Source organism: Phoca vitulina, unplaced genomic scaffold (assembly GCF_004348235.1).
Source record: "Phoca vitulina isolate PV1807 unplaced genomic scaffold, GSC_HSeal_1.0 scaffold26, whole genome shotgun sequence".
In the NCBI taxonomy this organism is placed as follows: domain Eukaryota; kingdom Metazoa; phylum Chordata; class Mammalia; order Carnivora; family Phocidae; genus Phoca; species Phoca vitulina.
Window position 1 is genome coordinate 25,805,048 of NW_022589729.1, and position 19,149 is coordinate 25,824,196.

The following is a 19,149-nucleotide window of genomic DNA, read 5'->3' on the forward strand; positions in this document are numbered from 1 at the left end:
AAGTGGGAGGAGGAGGAATAGCATGTATAAAGGTTCTACTGTGGGGAAGAGGTTGGCAAATTCAAGAAATGGAAAGAAGTCTTGTATAGCTGTAGTGAGATGAACAAAAGAGAGAGTTATGCAAAATGAGGTTGTAGAGATAGGAGATGCGATCATAAAAGATCTGTAGCTCTTGTTAGGGACATTTGGACTTTATTGGAAATTCATTGGAGATTTTTAGCAGAGGAATAGTGTGATCTACTTTGACTTCTAAACATATCATCTTGGGGTCTGGGTCCTGGAGATAACTGGGTGTAAGGAATGAAGCAGGAAGATCAGTTGAGACCATTTGCAGTAGTCTAGGTAGAGATGCTAGTTGCTCGAACTTGATAGTGGCAGGTACGTAGAGAAAAGTGGACAGATTTGAATCTCCATCAGAGGTCTAATTGACAGTTCATGATGATGTATTGCATGTGGGAGATGAGAAAGGGTGAAGTGTTGAGGAGGACCTGCAAGATTCCTTTTTGAGTAACTGGATGAATGGAAGTGACATTGATATTAGAGATGCTTGCCTGGCATTGGGCTTGAGGTGGTGATAAGAGCAGTTTGGTTGTCTTTATTTTATAATGGCCTCTGAAAGGAAATAGTTAGAACTGACCCTATATTAATTAGGTTTTGATAGGTTATTAAAGCATACAAAGAGACAAGGTAATGATACCCTCCACAAGTGTATCCTGTGCTTTTCATTTGATATGGTTACTGTTTTAATCCTTAAGTAGAAGCTCACTAGAAAATTATATTAAGAGGGTAGGGTTAATTTTATTTCTAAAAAAACCCTGAACATTAGAAGGATTAAAGAAATGTAGGGATTTAGTATCTGATTCATGTGATGACCATAACATGTTTCAAGGGAGAATAAAACATTTTATCTTTGTAACTTTTTTCTAAAGCAGATAATTATTTGAAGCTCTAACTTTCCTAAATGTATGTGGATTCTCAAGTACAGTGTAGTTACACAAAAGGAGGTATTTAAAAACATCACAGGGGTGTTTTAGGGTTGTGTAGGTTATCTAAATATTATTTCTGGACATTTATTTTTACCTTCTGCTTTTTACCCTGGTGTTTATCTTTGTGATCCTAAAAAGCAAAAATAAAATTTCTGGGTATAGGGTTAATTTATGTTTCCTGAAAAGACACATCTAAAAGTCAAGAGAAAAATCTGCCGCTTCTCTGAAAAACTAAGCTCCTTTAATATGCTCTCCCTTCCTAACTCCCGGTTGGCATAATTACTTCATTACTCAGACTGTGTGCACGTGGCTTGCACTCTTAATTTATACCTGTTTGTTATGTTTACTCATGTAATTCCCTACTTTTATTCATAGTCACTTCAGTGTTAAGAGGGTAAAAGTGGAGAATTGGTGGTAATATTATTCATGTTGCAGTGAATTCCCACTGTGCTAAACCCAGGTTATAATTCCTCCCTTGGATGGCTGCTTGGAAGCCTGAATTCTCACTGTATGAAAGGAATTTAAACATTTGATAAGAGCCGTGAAATGATGTTTATTTCTGAAGTTCTTTTCACTGTTCAGCTTTTTTTTTTTTTTTTTTTGGTCTAATATGCCTAATTAGACTTAAAAAGATAATTTATTTACAGACTAAAGAGTGTCATAATAAAATCAGATGTCAGTTTTGAAGTAGTCTTTAGCCATTGGAGATTGAGGCTTGCTTACTTTCGTAAGAATAAAAAGAGAAAACAATCAATACTTTTTCAGTGTCGCATAATGGGATTGTGTGATAATAGGCAGGTGACTAAAGTTCCAAATACTCTTCTGAGTTCAGGGTTACATGTGAATATAAACTTTATGATTTGGGGGCAAATGTACATTTATTTCATAACTAAATTTAGAAGTTTGGAAGTTAAAGCAGGAAATGCTATTTCCCAGACCTAATATTGAAAAAGTACAGAAGAGACATCACCATTTTTATAGATAAAAACTGCTAAAAGCTAATTAGCACTGCAGAGGGCATTGGTAACTGGTGATAATTTACTCAGTGATCTAAAGGACAGGGAAACAGCAAGGTTGATAACAGTCACTTTATATTAAAGTCATATCTTTCTGTCTAAAACTGATTTTAAAAAACTATATTTCATTTTTACCAGCTGTTTTTGAGCATTCATTTGTGCATCCAAGAAACACTTAACTCACCTGCCCTCTTGGTCTCTGAAAAATAGGAACAACTTCAGGTCTACTTACTGACAGTCAAAGCCCACCTAGAGTAGGTCAAGGAAAACCTCTTCAAGCAGTTTTTAAAGGTTGAAGTAATGTAGAAATAGGCAAAGGAACAATGTAACCATATTTCTTACCAGGCAGTGTTTTAGTCTCACATGTCACATTAGAAAGTATGCTTATGTAAGATAGTACTGTTCAATGGAAATGTGAGCCACATATGCAATTTTAAATTTTCTGGTAGCCACATTGAAAGTAAAAAAATAGGTGAAATTAATTTTAATATATTTTATTTAACCAAATATTCAAAATATTATTTCATTATGAAATCAATATAAAAATTATTAATGAGATATTTTACTTTTTGGGGGGTATTAAGTCTTCAAAATCCAGTGTATTTTGACACTTAGAGCAAATGCCCATTTGGACTAGTCACATTTCAAGTGGCTACTGTACTGGACAACACAGTTGTAGAACAAATATTTTCTTTTTCTTTCCTATTTTCTACAGAGTTCCTGAGGGAGCTCAAATACTACATTGACTTTTGGAGGTGAATGCCCCATATTTACAGTTTGGTTAGGATGGGCTTGTGGCAATATGATTAATATCCTGGCTAGCTTAAGCAGTACTGAATTCAGCACCTAAGGACTTGGGGTAAAGAAGGCTAAGGAATGGTTTGACTTGCCTCCATTCTCTGTGAGCATGTATTATGATTGTCCTAAGAATACTCGATTTGTGGAGAACTGAATTGTCAATTTCATGTTTTGTAGAAAAATACACTTTGAGGAATTTTCTTTTGCAAGATGTAAGTAAGGCATGACATTTTAAAATATGTTTTTTGTTTTCTTTCAAAAATAAATTAAAAATAACCCAACCATTTACTTTTTATAATACATGGAAAGACGTATTCCTTCCATCATAAGCTTTTTTTGAGTGGGGCAGTTATTAAATACATGTATTGATATTCATTCCCATTGGTTTTCATTAAAGGCATTTGAAGCTTAAAAAATAACATTATTTACAAACTTGAAAATGAAAGACATTAAGTCATAAGATTTGGTTTTGCATCATTTAGCTATATTGTTTGAGTATGTGGGTTACCTAAAAGTGTGCATTTATTGAGTTTAGATTTTAATAATAAAAACTTCCTCTTAAATGAATCCTGATTTTATCAGTGCACTTTGTGGGCTAAATGAATTAGGCTCCAAACTTTTATCCGAATCTATGGAGCTTGGATATAAATTGAAAAGATCACAGCTATGGGGAGAAGACCTATACTGCAAAGGCCTTTCTGCATAGATTATGAACATCATAACTCAATAATTTTTTCAAAACTGTGGTTATAATTGGACCCAATGGGGGTCTCTTTCTTTGATCAGATCACAGTAACTGTGACTTTACACTGGAAAATGTCACTACTGTGAAGGTTTATCACCTGTAGAGCTGGTCTTTCCTCTGATGCTGTGTTCATTTCTCATTAGCATTATTCAAAGTTTAGTTGTTAATTAGGTTGACACTTCAATTACAATCATCATCTACAGGAGTAGTCAGGGCTGCTTGCATAAAGAAATTTTTAAAAATACCCCTCCTTGTGTATATATGTAAAGAAGAAATGACATTATTTTATTTTATTATCTGGTAGTTTCATAAGGGTCAGAATATGCTCTGTTAAGGGAACAATCCAACCACAATTTCTCCATCAGTTTTGTTTTCTTGAAAAAACAATTTTTATGTGACCTCATGTTCCCATGTAAAGCAGCAATGAGGAATGGATATGAGCACCAATATTTTTTAAGTGTAGAGAGTGTAGTTTTCTATAATGTGTGAAAGGAATTGGTCAGGTGAATTAGATAAAAGGAACATATCACATCATTTCGCCTTAAAAAAAACAGGAGTATACATCAGGAGTATGATTATACCTACAGAATACTCATATAAGTAAGGGCCGTTTATAAATAATACGCATTCTCTAAAATACACAGAACCTGAACTTGAAGGACAGAAATGTATGAAAAATGATAACAAATTTAGGTGCCTTGGAAAATTATGCAAACTCCTGAGTAATAAATTTTTCTTTGATTTAAAAACATTATTTTAATCTGATTACTGGTTCATAAGGCAATGACATTGAACTCAAACCCAGCACATTGTGGTGGAAAAAACTGGACAGAACTGGGTTGAAATCTGTCTTCCCATGTATTAGCTGTATAGGGAGGACAGACTGATTCACATTTTTGAGCCCCTGTTTCTTCATTCATAAATGGTAATATGAATGTCTTTCTTAGAAGGCTATGAAAACTAAATGAGACAGTGTATAACATGTGCATAACATGATATCTCTACTCATGGTAGGTTCTCAATCACTTTAACTTCTCCCCCTCTCTTTTTGTCTAATAATGGTGAAAACTATTCAACAAATGACTAGAAAATTATATGCAAATGAGGCTTCCAAAAATAAAATTAAATGGTAAGTGATCCTGGAGGACCTGTAACAAATAACCTGACACGGCAGAAATGAATGATACCCAACCGGCTTCATCTCAAAACAAGTAGACACATGTTGTAATTGCTAAAAATCTGCAGAAAAGTGGCTCACAAGCAGTTTACCGTAAAATAATTAAAGCTTATTTATGTCAAGAGGCCTTGGGAAAAAAAGAGAGCATAAACCAATTTGCATTAGCACGTTACTATCGGCTCCTGCTTTCGTTTCAATTAACAGACCAGCAGGTGCTCTCTGCAGTTAAAAAGATAAACTATCAGGTAGGAGGATGAGTTTTTGGCTGACCTGCAGACACTGTGGTTTGCCTGCTGATTGGGTTCGTACCTCGCTGTACCAATTTCTGAGGTGTTAATTTAACTGTTCCTCTCTGTCATGCAGGTCTCGGCCCTGAAAAATAAACTGAAGAAGCAGTCTACAGCTACGGGTGATGGAGTAGCTAGGGCCTTTCTTAGGGCACAGGCTGCTTTGTTTGGATCCTACAGAGATGCACTGAGATACAAACCTGTAAGCGTTTTATTTCATCCCTATTTTAATTTGCTTTTTTATGGTTCTTTAGAATGGGTCAGAAAAAAGAAACATTTAATATCACACATGAAAAAAGTATCATAAAGGTCTTTTAAAATCCAAAATAATGTGCTTTAAGGCATTGTATTCCTTGACTTTTCGGTTTTAGTTCTTTTAGTAACCTTTAGTTACTATTTCCCACATTCTTTGGCACATCATCTTATGTATTGTTCTAAATCGGCTTACCTCTTAACTAATTAATGAATTGTGTGTTAATGAATTTTAATGTAACTACCTGATCTTAAGATCATTGAGAAGTTAACTAGAGAGTTGGGTTTTATAGATTAATGCATATAGAAGTGACGGTACAAAGTGAAAATTTAAAAATAGTGGAGCTTGGAAATTTTGCAATATTTGGAAATTTATCATCTTCCTATTCCATAACATTTTTTTGAGTGGGTTTATCTATTTAGCATATGCTAGCTCATTTTGACATTTCTTTTTTGTTTTAATACCCTAAAAATGATTATTATGTAGAATTGTAGCCAGCAGAGTTTTTAGATAGTCCAAGAAGATACAAATCAAAACATGTTTCTCTCTCTGAATTATTGGTTAAATACGTTAGTCTGATTTTAATGAAAATAATTACACTGCCCTTCCATGACCAGATGAATAAGTTGTAATGGATAAAACATTGAGTTAGTAATAAGTAGCAAGACATGCTATCTAATAGGAATTCCACTGTTATTAAGCTGTCTAACCTTGACCCATTTCCTCGGTCTCTCTAGACTTTGATCTTCTCATTGGGAAAATGAGAGTTCTTATACTTTACCTGTCTACTTTTCAGAATTGGTGTGTGAACCCTGTCATAAACGATGAAACACTAAACACTTGTGAATGGGGGATATCCTTCCTAAACTGACTTCTCAATTAGTAGTTCGCACCCAATGGCTCTTATATCTCTGAGGAGTTACTAGGAGTCCTTAAATGGATAGGCAGATAAACTGCTGTCTCCGGAGAAGTACATATGTCTAATTTGCCTGCTCATCTTTTTGAAATATGTGTCTATTTTTTAAAGCATTGTAGAAGTCATAATACTGCATATAGTATACATATGGGGGAATTACATGGGGGAGTCTTTAAAAATTATTGAGAGTTACATGGTCTCATTTATTAAAAGACTGGAAACCAATCATCTATACTAATAATGTAAAATCATTTCTGGTTATCAGATTTTTTTAAAACAGGTTGATTTCAAGTTTACAGTACAAGAGGGAAATCTAGAAGTATCAGCTTAAATTTTGCCACATTTAAATAATTTTTAATCTTTGCAGGCTACATTTTTCTTTTCCTTTTTAAATTTGTGAAGGACTTCAGATTTGAGGAGAGCAAATTGAAGAGAAAATTTTCTTAAATCATTTAAATTATCAGTTGAGCAGATAGGGATCTGAGATTTCAATGATTCTGACTTTTTTTTATCTTCAAAGCCAGATTCCCAATTTCTGCGGGAAAATATATCATTTCATCAGAAAATATCTTTCCTGATTATCGATCACATCTTATTATAAACTTGTTTGTTAACTTATCTACCTTTTTCCTTTTTATGTTTGGTATTTTCTTTCTTTTTTACTGCTAATTCTTTCGGGAAGTTGAGGGACAGTATTCTTATTCTGTATGTTTTTACATTTCTTTTGACTCAATCTTGAATGAAAGCTTAATTTTTAAAGTATACTAAATATATTTAGACACTTTTTTATTTTCAAAATAGTTTTTAAGGAAAATGATTTCTTTGTTGTGTATAAAATATTTTTGTTGTCATTTAGGCATTATCTTTGCAAATTACTCTATATTTTAATTTACTCAAAATACATTTACTTTTTATTTTGTGAACTCTTTTAGACATTTATATAATAGGCATATGTCTTTAATATATTTTCTAATTGATACAAAAAAAGAGCCATGTTTAGAAGTTACAATTATTTCATGTTTTTTTTCTCTTTTGATAAAAATTTCTCAGTAGTATCCTCTAGCTATTAGAGTACAACTGGAAAAAAAAATTACTAAATAACTTTAAAGGAATACGACTTCTTTAACTGGGTATTACTTTTCAAAATTTCATGATTGTTTATATATATATAAAAGCAAACTATTCTTATTATTATGTTATTTCTCTTACACTGCCAAAATTAAACCTGTAGATAAGGCCTGTGACTGCCCTTCAAGGCCCTCACAATGGGCAGGCAGTCTGTCTTTACTTTTTTCCTAAACTTTGACCCCAATTCAGAGAATTCTGCCTGAGGCTCCAAATGTCCCAAGCTTCTCAGGCTTCCAAACATTCTAAATTATTACAAATAATATTCTTTCTTCCTGGTAGTGCTTTTATCTTTCTTGCTTTTCGTGGCCATCTAGTTCCTTCCTGATTCTTGAAGCTGTAGTTTATAGTGATCCTTTTTTTCTATGAATTGATTATACTTACTTTGTTTAACACATTTCTTCTCCCTTTTTTGTATGTTATTTATTATGGTTCTTTTATTATTTTTACTGAAATTCATAATTTATTAGTTGCTATTAAAACAATTATTGACCTTTAAGTACTCACTGGGTACCAGGCACTAATAGCCCCTTTAGATAGGCTATTTACCCTTTTCTTTTTAAGGATGAGGAAAATGATATTCACAGAGTACAAATAACCTCACTAAGGTTCTCCAGCTAATAAATAGTGGGGCCTGCATTTGTGTTTATTCTCCTGCAGTCCCGCTCTTGTTCCAGTGTGGCATGTTTCTGCTCTCTGTGGTCACCGTTACTGTATCATACTCTCCTTGAGATAAATGTCCTGAACTTACATTTCTTCCAAATGAAGATGCCTGGAAGGCATTCAGTACACACTTAGGAAAGACTGAACGAATGATGCAGTCTTAGGACTTTTCTCAGAAGGAGCACATGGTCTTAGGCATCCCATGGTGTGTATATGAATTGGGGAAATAATTTGTTATTCATGCTACATATTTCCATTTATGGTTTTGTCGACCTGGGGTGACTGCCCGGGCTCATACTGCACCTTCCGACTCCCTCAGTTTTCTGTAGTATTGCTGGAGAGCCAGCCGGATGTGGCCTGTGAGGGAAAGCCCTCAGGATGATTTGAATGTCCATTTTCAAATGCAAATACTAAATACCTATGCTAAATGCTGCCAAAGAGGAACTTCTATTCTAAATTAAGCTTAGAATGTCTGAGCGACAACTCTAAATATGTTGTTAGTCTTCTCAGAGTTCCTCATTTACACCTTCTAAATGACACACTAGCACTATTGACAAATAAATTGTGCCTGCTCTTAATTACAGAGAGAAATATACAATTCCTTAAAGTTGTTGGAAAGTGATTTAAATAAAACAATGGATATTTTGATATTTTGGGGGATTTTAGCCAGCAGCAAGTTAGCTACTTTTTAAGAATTCAAAAATGTGAGATCAAAGTAATGTGCTAACTGGATTGAAGGAAAGTGGTAAGAACAGAGTCTAGAACCAGGCTGCCTGGGTTCAGATCCTCCTCCTGTGACTGACTAGTTGTATGAGTTTGGGCAAATTAATGTCTTAGTGCTTTAGTTTCCTCATGTGTTCTTTAAAAAAGGTAATAATTCTTCTTGGGTTATTTAGAGGATAAAATGAGTTCATAAATGTAAGTTACTTAGAACAGTGTCTGGCATATAATCAATGCTTTATATATTAACTATTATTAAAATGACATTTTAGAAGTACTAAGTTTGGGGAGGAAAATCCCTTTAACAAAACTAAAAGTACCCTCCTCTGATTCCTCAAAAGAAAAACACTGTTATAAACATGAGAATAACTTTTAAGTGATTGCATTAAATAACTAATAATAAAGGGTCATCAGTTGTACCTCTGTGTATCATTTGTGTCACAAGCTATTAAAAATAAAAAGTCAATTTTTGACCAACAGCTAATGCTAAAGAAATATTTGCCTGAGTTAAAATACTGCTTAATACTTTCAAAGGCATATCCTTGATTCTCTAAGAGCGGAGAAGTAACACTCAGATCTAGTCCTTTGAATACTTGGGGTGCTGTCATTTGTTTCAATCACAAGCTTTTCTGGGTGGCTGGGAGGCTTGCTAATGGATAAAAAGTAAATTCCTTTTAAAATAAAGTTTGGTTAGTAATCTAGGCCTCTGGCAATTTGGAAGAGTTGTCCTTTTGGATTATATTCCTTTAAACATTATCGGTAAATAATGTTATATTTTGTGATTAAACTCAGACAATTTAAGCACAGGATCGGCATCCGTAATTTAAGTGGCCATTCACTAAATCTTTGCCTTAGAGTTTCCATTTAACAGATTTGTAACTGTCAACTTGTTAGCGATTTAAAAATCCAATTTGAAAAAGTACATTTGCTCACCCCTCTTGGTTTTATGGTTACTAAAACATTTTAGGCATCCATTCATCTCATTACCCAAGCTTGAGTATGGACCTTTTGACTTTAGAGATGGTTGTAGCCAAGGAAATATTTGTTGTGTATTTGGCTTCTGATAGAATATGGTTGCTTTTATGGCACTTTCTTTCTGCTCTTCTTTTTTTTTTTTTAACGGAGAAGGAATCTTGCTTAACTGCTGTAGCAAAAATGTAAAAATTCTGCACCACTACTATGGGATAGGTAGAGCTAGGGACTCTAATAGTAAGGGTTTCATTTTTATATTACTGGTAATATGTTTCATGAGAATAGAGAGTGTTTTTCTTTAAATTGTGGGAAAGAAAATGTATATTTTTTATAGTATGTATAAAATTAATACATTGCTCTACTAATCTTTTTAAGTGTTCGAATTTAACTAGAGTGCTAGAAACAGCTGTATCTAATTTAGAAAAATCAATTTCTTTCCATTGGATCTCATGAGAAAATAAAAGTGAAAAGGGCAAATAATGTTTTAGCATTGTTATAAAAGTAGTTTTGATGTTGCAGACCCTGTGAAAAGGTCTGAGTCCCTGGACCATGCTTTGAGTACCACTGCTGTATGTCAGTTGCTAAACAGTCCTGTTGATTTTGCAGTAAAATTGTACTTTTACAGATTACATGATATGGAATAAATAAAACATTTCATGTAGTCTTGCATACTCAGAAATTGGATAATTTGGAAGCATAGACTGAGTCTGAATCAGGCTTCTACAACTTACATACTATGTAATCTTGAGCAAGTTACTTAACCCTTCCCCATATTTTAATTTAGTCATGTATAAAGTAAGACAACAGTAAATTTGAGGTTTATGTGAATTAATACATGTAAAGTGCTTAGAACAGTACCTGGCCCATAATAAGCATTATGTAAATATTAGCTATTGTTATTATTAGTGATAGTAATGAATGCCCTATCAGTGTTAGCTAATGGTAGTCATCACTTTTCCTTTCTACTGCCCGGTTCATCTTTTCTTGCCAGATTTGTATTGCACTATTACTTGGTCTGCCTATTTCCATTATTTCCTCTTGCCTATTAACGTTCCTTTTATTTTTTTTAAAAGATTTTATTTATTAATTTGAGAGAGAGAGAGCACGAATGGGGGGAAGGGGCAGATGGTGAGGGAGAAACAGACTCCCCACTTAGCCGGGAGCCCGATGCTGATGCGGGGCTCGATTCCCAGGACCCATGAGATCATAACCTGAACCGAAGGCAGGTGCTTAACTGACTGAGCCACCTAGGCGCCCCTTAACTTTGCTTTTAAAACATATAATCTTGTTACTTCATTGAGTGGACATTCTGTGAGCTTCTTGATGTCTTTAAGAAAATAACTTTAGGGCGCCTGGGTGGCTCAGTCGGTTAAGCGCCTGCCTTTGGCTCAGGTCATGCTCTCAGGGTCGTGGGATCGAGTCCCATGTTGGGCTCTGCTCAGCAGGGAGTCTGCTTCTCCCCCTGCCCTTCTCCCCATTCGCTCTCTCAATCTCTCTCTCTTGCTCACTCTCTCAAATAAATGAAAAAAAAATAAAGAAAACTAATACCTCCCATGAGGTTAAAAAAAAAAAAAAAGAAAAGAACTTTAGAATATAACCTAGGCCTTTTCCAATATGGCTTGACCTACCTTTTATTTCTTCTCTCTGGTACTTTCTGTAATTTATATCCATTAGCCACTAGGCCTCAACCAGTCTTTTATTATCTTCTTTTTTTTTAAAGATTTTATTTATTTATTTGACAGAGAGAGACACAGCCAGAGAGGGAACACAAGCAGGGGGAGTGGGAGAGGGAGAAGCAGGCTTCCTGCCGAGCAGGGAGCCTGATGCGGGGCTCGATCCCAGAACCCTGGGATCATGACCTGAGCTGAAGGCAGACGCTTAACGACTGAGCCACCCAGGCACCCCGAGTCTTTTCTTATCTTCTTCTGGCACTTTCTCTAATGCAAAGCCATCCCAAACACACTGCCCACTTTTTGTCTATACCTGCCTCTCTCAAGACTATATTTTCCATGTTTGTTTCAGAAGGCTTCCATTAGTTTTCAAAACCAGCTCAGGTTTCCTCTGTGAAGCCACTTCCTCTGTGAAGTACCCCTAAATGAAATCTTTTATACTTCAGTAAAATGGGAATTAACTGGGCAACACTGGACATACAGTCACTCTACTTAGAGCAAGAAAAGTTTTTGAAAACCACTCAATCCTAAGCCTGATTTTTAACCAGATCATAAGTAAATCAAGATCCTAAGCAGAGTTCCTTGTCATCTATTCAACTTGACTCAGATTTAAAAGAACTCATACTGGGGAGTCATTTATAATTTGTTTGATAGCGTACACCCCAGCATGACAATAAATGAGACTCCTGTGTATTAATATGTAAAAATTTAGAGCATTGTTAATCAAGACTTATTTTTCTTTTCCCTGAGGGAAAATTCTAATATGTGTCAGGGCTTTGTCTTTTTTTGTTATTATCAGAGACTCTAGGTAAACAGGCTGTGTTAATCATTTGAAGGTTAAGTTCAAAGCTTTTACTACGATTGGTGTTATCAAAACTGGATGGACAGCATATCTGAACTTTCTCTTTACTATTTCTCTTGAAAGATTGAAAGCAGTTGCTAGAAGATTAATGAGGACAGGATTCTGCCAGCATAAGTCACACTGGCTAAAAACTAAGTTATGCCCAACTCTTAAGAAAGCACAGGTAGACTTTCCTCTCATCCATTTTCCTTCACCTTGCAATTCTCCATCCCCTTGTCCTCCACTCCTTCCAGTCAAAAGAAATGCTTGATTGTAACATAGAAAGTCTAAACTTTTCAGTTGGAGATAGAGCTTTATATTTGAATTGAGAAGTGTTTCAGTTGAAGATAGACCTTTGTATTTGAATTAATACTGTTCCGCAGTATTAGTGACAACTTTTGGAAAAATCATAGATGCTAATAAGCTACAACTCACATGTTAGAGAAAAATCTGTCAAATAAAAACTAAAATTATCAGTAGTACCGATCACTTTGTAATAATTGTGGTATAGTTGGGACTGCCATTAAAAACAATGATTTTATTTATTTTTAAAATTTGTTTTTACTTTTGAAAAGAAAATAAGTGATATGGAGCAAAGTTTAGATCACTTGCTACTTTGTTTATTGACTTATAAAACATTTTTGGGCTCCCAGTGTAACTAGATATGATGCTGATACCTGGGATGCAAAAACAATAGACCTTTCTCTTTAACAGGATTGCCTGTTTGTTGTACCCCCCACCCCAATAGATTCTAAGTTGTAAATTCTATGATAGTGGCAAATATGGTGATTTTTGATTATACAAAATATGTTTATATAAATCTGATTTTTAAAATATATAATTTAAAATCATCCTATGGCACTTAAGAATGGCAATAATCAGTATCGAAATGCATAATAGCAGTTTTATTATTAGGTATTGGCTGGTGGCTGGTATTAGGTGGCAGCAATTAATAGATTATTGGTTGTCTTCTCTAATAATGTGTTTGAATTTTATTTTCTTCTGTAGCAGTGCTGTTCAAGAAGACTTTTTGATAAATGAAATGTTCTGTATTTGTGTTATCTAATAGTAGCCACTGAACACTTGTGGCAATTGAACATTTCAGATGTGGCTAGTGTATTGAGGAACTAAAATTTTAGTTTTATTTAATTTTAATAAATTTAAATTTAAATTGCAGCATGTGACTAATGGCTACTGTTTTGAACAGTGCAGATCCATAGTATCATTAGCTTCCATTAGCCAGTGGTAACAGTTGAATTACTGTTAGATTATTAGTCTCATTTTATTCATGCAGGAGCCAATTTTCAGAATTTTATTTATAGATACCTGTAATCAAGGCATTGACTTGTCCTTAAAATTAAATTAAATTAATATTTTTTCAAAGTTCTATTAGAAGGTGAGCTTTTTTCCTTTTTACTGCCAACATAGAGATGGCTACAAGATTCATTATAAGGAGTGAATCATTGTCACTTATCTCAGTTTTCATTTGGATCATATTATCTCATATTCATTTGGATCACTTATCTTCACATGTATTGAATGGGCAAGAGGACCATTCAGGCTACTGAGGGAAGTAGCAGGTGGTAGGGATCAGCCACTAGTGACAATTGTCTGATGTCATGTATGGGAATAAATGGAATGAGTGGAATCTCTATTCAGAATTTAAGTTCCTGATAATTTGGAGGAGGAGCAAGCTAATGGAGCATAAGCTAACAAAAGACACTTGCAAAGTTATGGTTACTTAAAAAATAGGATAAATTAAGGCAGATACAAAGTGGGACTTACTCTAGAAAGTATATCAGAATTGTATGTGAAATGACGAAGAGAATGTTATTGTAAGAACTTTTAATTAATTTAAAAAGAAATTAATGATCAAATATAAATAGCAAAAAAATGCAGCAATTTTTATAGCAAGAATGTTTTCTAATTAGGATAAAACTGCAGTTGTTGACTTTTTTCAGCTATGCATACTCTTTTTAATACTCATAATTCAATCTAATAATATTAAACCTTTGTTTTTAGGAGATTCATTCTTACTTTGAGGAAGTGAAAGTGAGCGGTTTTAAGACCCCAGGGATCCTTGATTAGGAAGCTCTAGTAGAAGCTTGTCAGTAGAGGAATATTTCTCTGAGGCTGAAATCCAGCTATTTTGTCTAAGAGTCTGTTTGACTCCTTTTAGACTTTTAGCACCTTGAAGTTGATTCTGTGTCTTATACTTCCTCCGTGACCCTCCATGTGCCTTTTTAGAGAGACTGTTTCTCTCTGACTTTCTACTGACACCCTAAAAATCTTTATTTCTGTCTAGGGTGAGCCCATCACTTTCTGTGAGGAGAGTTTTGTAAAGCACCGCTCAAGTCTGATGAAACAGTTCTTGGAAACTGCAGTTAACCTCCAACTTTTCAAGCAGGTAAGAATGGACCTCCACATTTCCTTCTGTAACAGATTACAGAAATGTAACAGAAATGCATAACACATTTTTATCACTTTTATCAAAAGTTTGTCAAAACCCTGAGTAATGTCTGTTTTAGAATTACAAGAAAGTTTTCTTTCTTTTGTAACTCTATAGTTATCTATGGAATGGCACTCCAGAAAATTATGTAAAAGTAACTTTGTTATTAAAAAATTCACCATTGAAAGTGCTAGTCTGAGGAAGAGTATTCATTCATACAGTTATGAAACCAACATGATTAGTTTCATGTAAGACATCTAGGAGTTAGTTTGGTATGATTGGTAATAGTTAAGCAATCTTTTTTGTAGGACAGTCCTAATGTAATCCAGTTTATAAAAACAGATGTCATAATTATACATTTAAAATTCAGAAAAAAATTCATAGTCATACTATGTATCTTAATTTTGGGCTCAGAAAATGTAAATGCCATTTCAAAAAGCAGGTATCTTAACATCAGAATTCAGAATGTTTAGAAGTACTAGTTCTTTCATTCCAGTGTGTGATCATAGCAAGTCTCTTAATTCAGGCTTATCTTAGTTTCTGTTTATGTAATTTAAATTAAGTTCTAAACACTTTCTTTTCTTATTCCACATGATAATTTAAATGTAAAGTTACTTATGTGAATTCAACACTTAATGAAGACCTACAATGGGCCATAAACTGCTCAGGGCCCAGATACAAATATGAATAAAAAATTCAGTAATGCCCTTGAGAAGCTGAAAATCTAATAGAATCCTTTGGGCCGTTCGGAGAAAAGATACCATGTAACTTGAGATAAGCTTTAAGATTTTTTTTTTTTTTATTATTCATTCGAGACACAGAGATACAGAGAGAGAGAGAGAGAGAGAGAGAGCATGAGCTAGGGGAGAGGCAGAGGGAGGAGGAGAAGCAGGCTCCCGGCCAAGCAGGGAGCCCGATGCGGGGCTCGATCCCAGGACTCTGGGACCATGACCTGAGCCGAAGGCAGATAGATGCCTAACCATCTGAGCCACCCAGGCGCCCTGAGATAAGCTTTAAATTAAACAAGTCATTTAATTTGATGGTGACAAAACCAATACTATTATCTATATTCTGAGGAACTTCTAAAAAATAATTAGAAAATACTCTGGGTGGGGGCTATAACTGCCTTCTAATATGTGAAGGTTTACCTCAAAGAAAGAGTTAGATTCATCCAACACCTAGAAGAAGCAGAATCAGGTTTGATAGGTTTCAGGGTCCAAGATGTTTTGTGAATTTCTAAAGATGGAATGGGTTACTTTTGGTGCTCTGTCCCTGGAGGGCTCCAATATTAGACTGATTGCTTCCTAAGGTTGTATGAGGATCATGGGATGGTCTTTATAAATGCTGATGTATACAGCACGGTGTAGTCCTACTAGTCTTCTAGTGCATGCTTGTTGAGTTAAATCGCAGTACCCTTTTCGTATTTTTATCTGTCAAGGAGAGATAGTACTACTGCCCATTGTCAAAACTGAATTGTGAAGATCAGATTATATGGGGGTTAAGAATTGAATGGGTAGGTAGAATATCTAATTTATTGCTTAACCTTTGACCATGAGAATGTAACTAAAGGCTTTTCATTAGATGTAATTAAGACACAGTAATTTATATACTTACAAAATGCTTGTATTTTTTAGGAATCAGATAGAATTGGGTTAAATCTTGGCTTTATCACTTAATAGCTGTTTGTTCATAAGTATCTGTTTTTCTTTAAAATAGAAATACCACCTAACAGGGTTGTGGTAAAGTTTATGTGAATTAATACATGTATACCTCAGCACAGTGCACAACACTTTTTAGAAGCTTACTAGATTTTAGTGTCTGCCTCATTTTAGAGCAATTATATTAATAGAATACAAATCTATGCAGGATTTTTTAAAAATAAAACTCGGTCGGGGCGCCTGGGTGGCTCAGGGGGCGCCTGGGTGGCTCAGTTGGTTAAGCGACTGCCTTCGGCTCGGGTCATGATCCTGGAGTCCCTGGATCGAGTCCCGCATCAGGCTCCCTGCTCGGCAGGGAGTCTGCTTCTCCCTCTGACCCTCCCCCCTCTCATATGCTTGCTCTCTCTCATTCTCTCTCTCTCAAATAAATAAATAAAAAATCTTAAAAAAAAAAAAAATAAAACTCGGTCAAAAAAGCTAAATGTAAAATATTAAAACGGTCAGTTAAAGTAGAACCCATTATATAGACAACTTAGATAGTTTTACATGCACCAATTGACCATATTCTCAAACTTGATATTATTTTATGACCTTTAAGAAATGATACTTGAAGATAGACCTGAAAGAATTTAAAAGATGTAAACAGTTTCACAAACTTCTAAAGATGAGTAAGTTCCAGAGATTCACTATACAACGTAGTGCCTATAGTTAACAATTATCTTATTGTGTATTTAAAACTTGTTAAGAGGGCGGGCGCCTGGGTGGCTCAGTCGTTAAGCGTCTGCCTTCGGCTCAGGTCATGATCCCAGGGTGCTGGGATCGAGCCCTGCATTGGGCTCCCTGCTCTGTGGAAAGCCTGCTTTTCCCTCTCCCACTCCCCCGTTCCCTCTCTCGCTGTGTCTCTCTCTGTCAAATAAATAAATAAAATCTTTATAAAAAAAAAAACTTGTTAAGAGGGTATATCTCATGTCGGTTTTCTTAGCACAAACAAAAATACAAAGGGAGGCAAGGAGGTGTTGGATATGTTTATTACCTTGATTGTGGTGATTATAGCAGAAGTGTATACATATGTCCAAACTTACCACATTATCTACATTAGTTATGTGCAGTTTTTTGATTACCAATTACACTATGTTAAAGCTTGGGGGAAAAGGAGAAGAAAAACAAAAATAAGAATCAGTTAGTAAAAAATTATCAGCAGATGAAGCCTCAAAGATACTATTGCTCTTTCTGAAAGAATATAAAAATATTTATTAGGTAAAAATGATTACTATTCATTATTATGAATTTGTGATCCATTATAGGTCAAGAACACCTCAGGTTCTCTCTTTATTCAGCAATGCTTATGCATCAAAATTGAGATCCAGCAGAGCAATGTATAATTTTAAGTTAAGAGTTAAAATAAACTGTTCTTTTTTTTTTTTTTCTTTTCTGATAATATGGCAGGAAGGATTCAGAGCTAACTTATGTACTGAAACAACTTTAAATGCAGTATTTAAAAAACTTTTTTATGGTGGGGACACAGGAGACAAAGCCCAGTGCTTACTTCCCAAGTTGAGAAGTGTATTAGGAGACCCTACTCCCACAAATCTGGGATGACTTAGTGTAAAAGTAAACAAGAAATAAGGTTGCTCCTTCCCTTAACTCATCTCCTGGTGATTGTACCTCTGAAGCACTGGTACTGCGTGGAGAGGAGGAAAAAGTGCTGCTGAGAAGTAAACACACCACCCTGTTACAGGAATTTGAAGTCTGAATTAATAATTTCAGATTTGGTCTGACGCAACTCAAGCCAAGTTTAAAGTGATCCTAAATTGTTAGCACTGTCAGGCCCTAGGCAGAGGTAAACACACATCTTCTCTTGAGGAATCCAGGCACCAAAGAATTCTCCCAGCTATAATTCCAAGAAAAATTTCACTGCTAGAAATTATTAAACATACAAGGAAACAAATCATGAATGAGAATTAGCAGAAACAGCAGACAAAAATTGACTTGCAAAGACTTTAATTATTGGAATTATCAAAAATAGAACATAAAATAGCTATGCTTAAGATGTTCAAAGAAATAGAAGATAAGCTTTAAAAGTGTTCAGGATATAAAAAAATTCAAGAAGTGGAACCAATTTTAAGAATGTAGCAAATATAATTCTGGTAGGAAACATGTAATTGAAATGAAAGGAAATTGATGGGTTTAACAGCAGATCAGATCTAACTGAAGAGAGATTTGCTAAATTGGAAGATATATCTGAAAAAGAAATTAGCCAGAGATAATGCAGAGAAATGAAGAAATAGAGAATATAAGAGAGGTTAATAGACATGTAGGGTAGAGTTGAAAATGTCTAAAGCCATCTAATCAATTCTAAAAGGAGAGGACAGAAAATGGAGAAGAGGTAGTAGTTGAAAGGACAATGCCAGAACCAATAAAATACAACACTTTATAAATTTAAGAAGTCCAACGTATCCAAACTGAATAAATAAAAAGAAATCTATAGCCACACCATATATTCAGCTCTAAAGCATTAAATAATAAGGGGAAATTTTAAAAACAACAAGAGGGGCAAGAAAGATTACCTTCAAAGGAGCAGTATACTGACAGCTGGCTTCACATCAGCAATCCAGAAGATACTGCCATATCTTCAGTGTGCTGAGAAAAAATATCTAGAATCTTATGGCAACTAAAAGACATCCTCAGGGCGCCTGGGTGGCTCAGTTGGTTAAGTGCCTTTGCCTCAGGTCATGATCCCAGCGTTCTGGGATGGAGCCCTGCATCGGGCTCAGTGCTCAGCCGGGAGCCTGCTTCTCCCTCTCCCTTTCCCTCTCCCTCTGCCTGCCTGTCTGCCTACTTGTGATCTCTCTCTCTCTCTCTCTCTGTCAAAT

At 34.9% G+C, this 19,149-nt stretch overlaps 1 protein-coding gene across 4 annotated transcripts in view; it reads left to right on the forward strand.

Annotated features, from left to right (window-relative positions):
* DENND1B (DENN domain containing 1B) overlaps positions 1-19,149 on the forward strand; it is a 269,024-nt gene that overhangs the window by 167,239 nt on the left and 82,636 nt on the right. For all 4 annotated transcript variants that reach the window (XM_032422402.1, XM_032422401.1, XM_032422404.1 and 1 more), the window contains 2 exons: positions 5,086-5,211; positions 14,475-14,576. In XM_032422402.1, the coding sequence (XP_032278293.1) occupies positions 5,086-5,211; positions 14,475-14,576 (228 nt within the window). The remainder of the gene's footprint in view (positions 1-5,085; positions 5,212-14,474; positions 14,577-19,149) is intronic.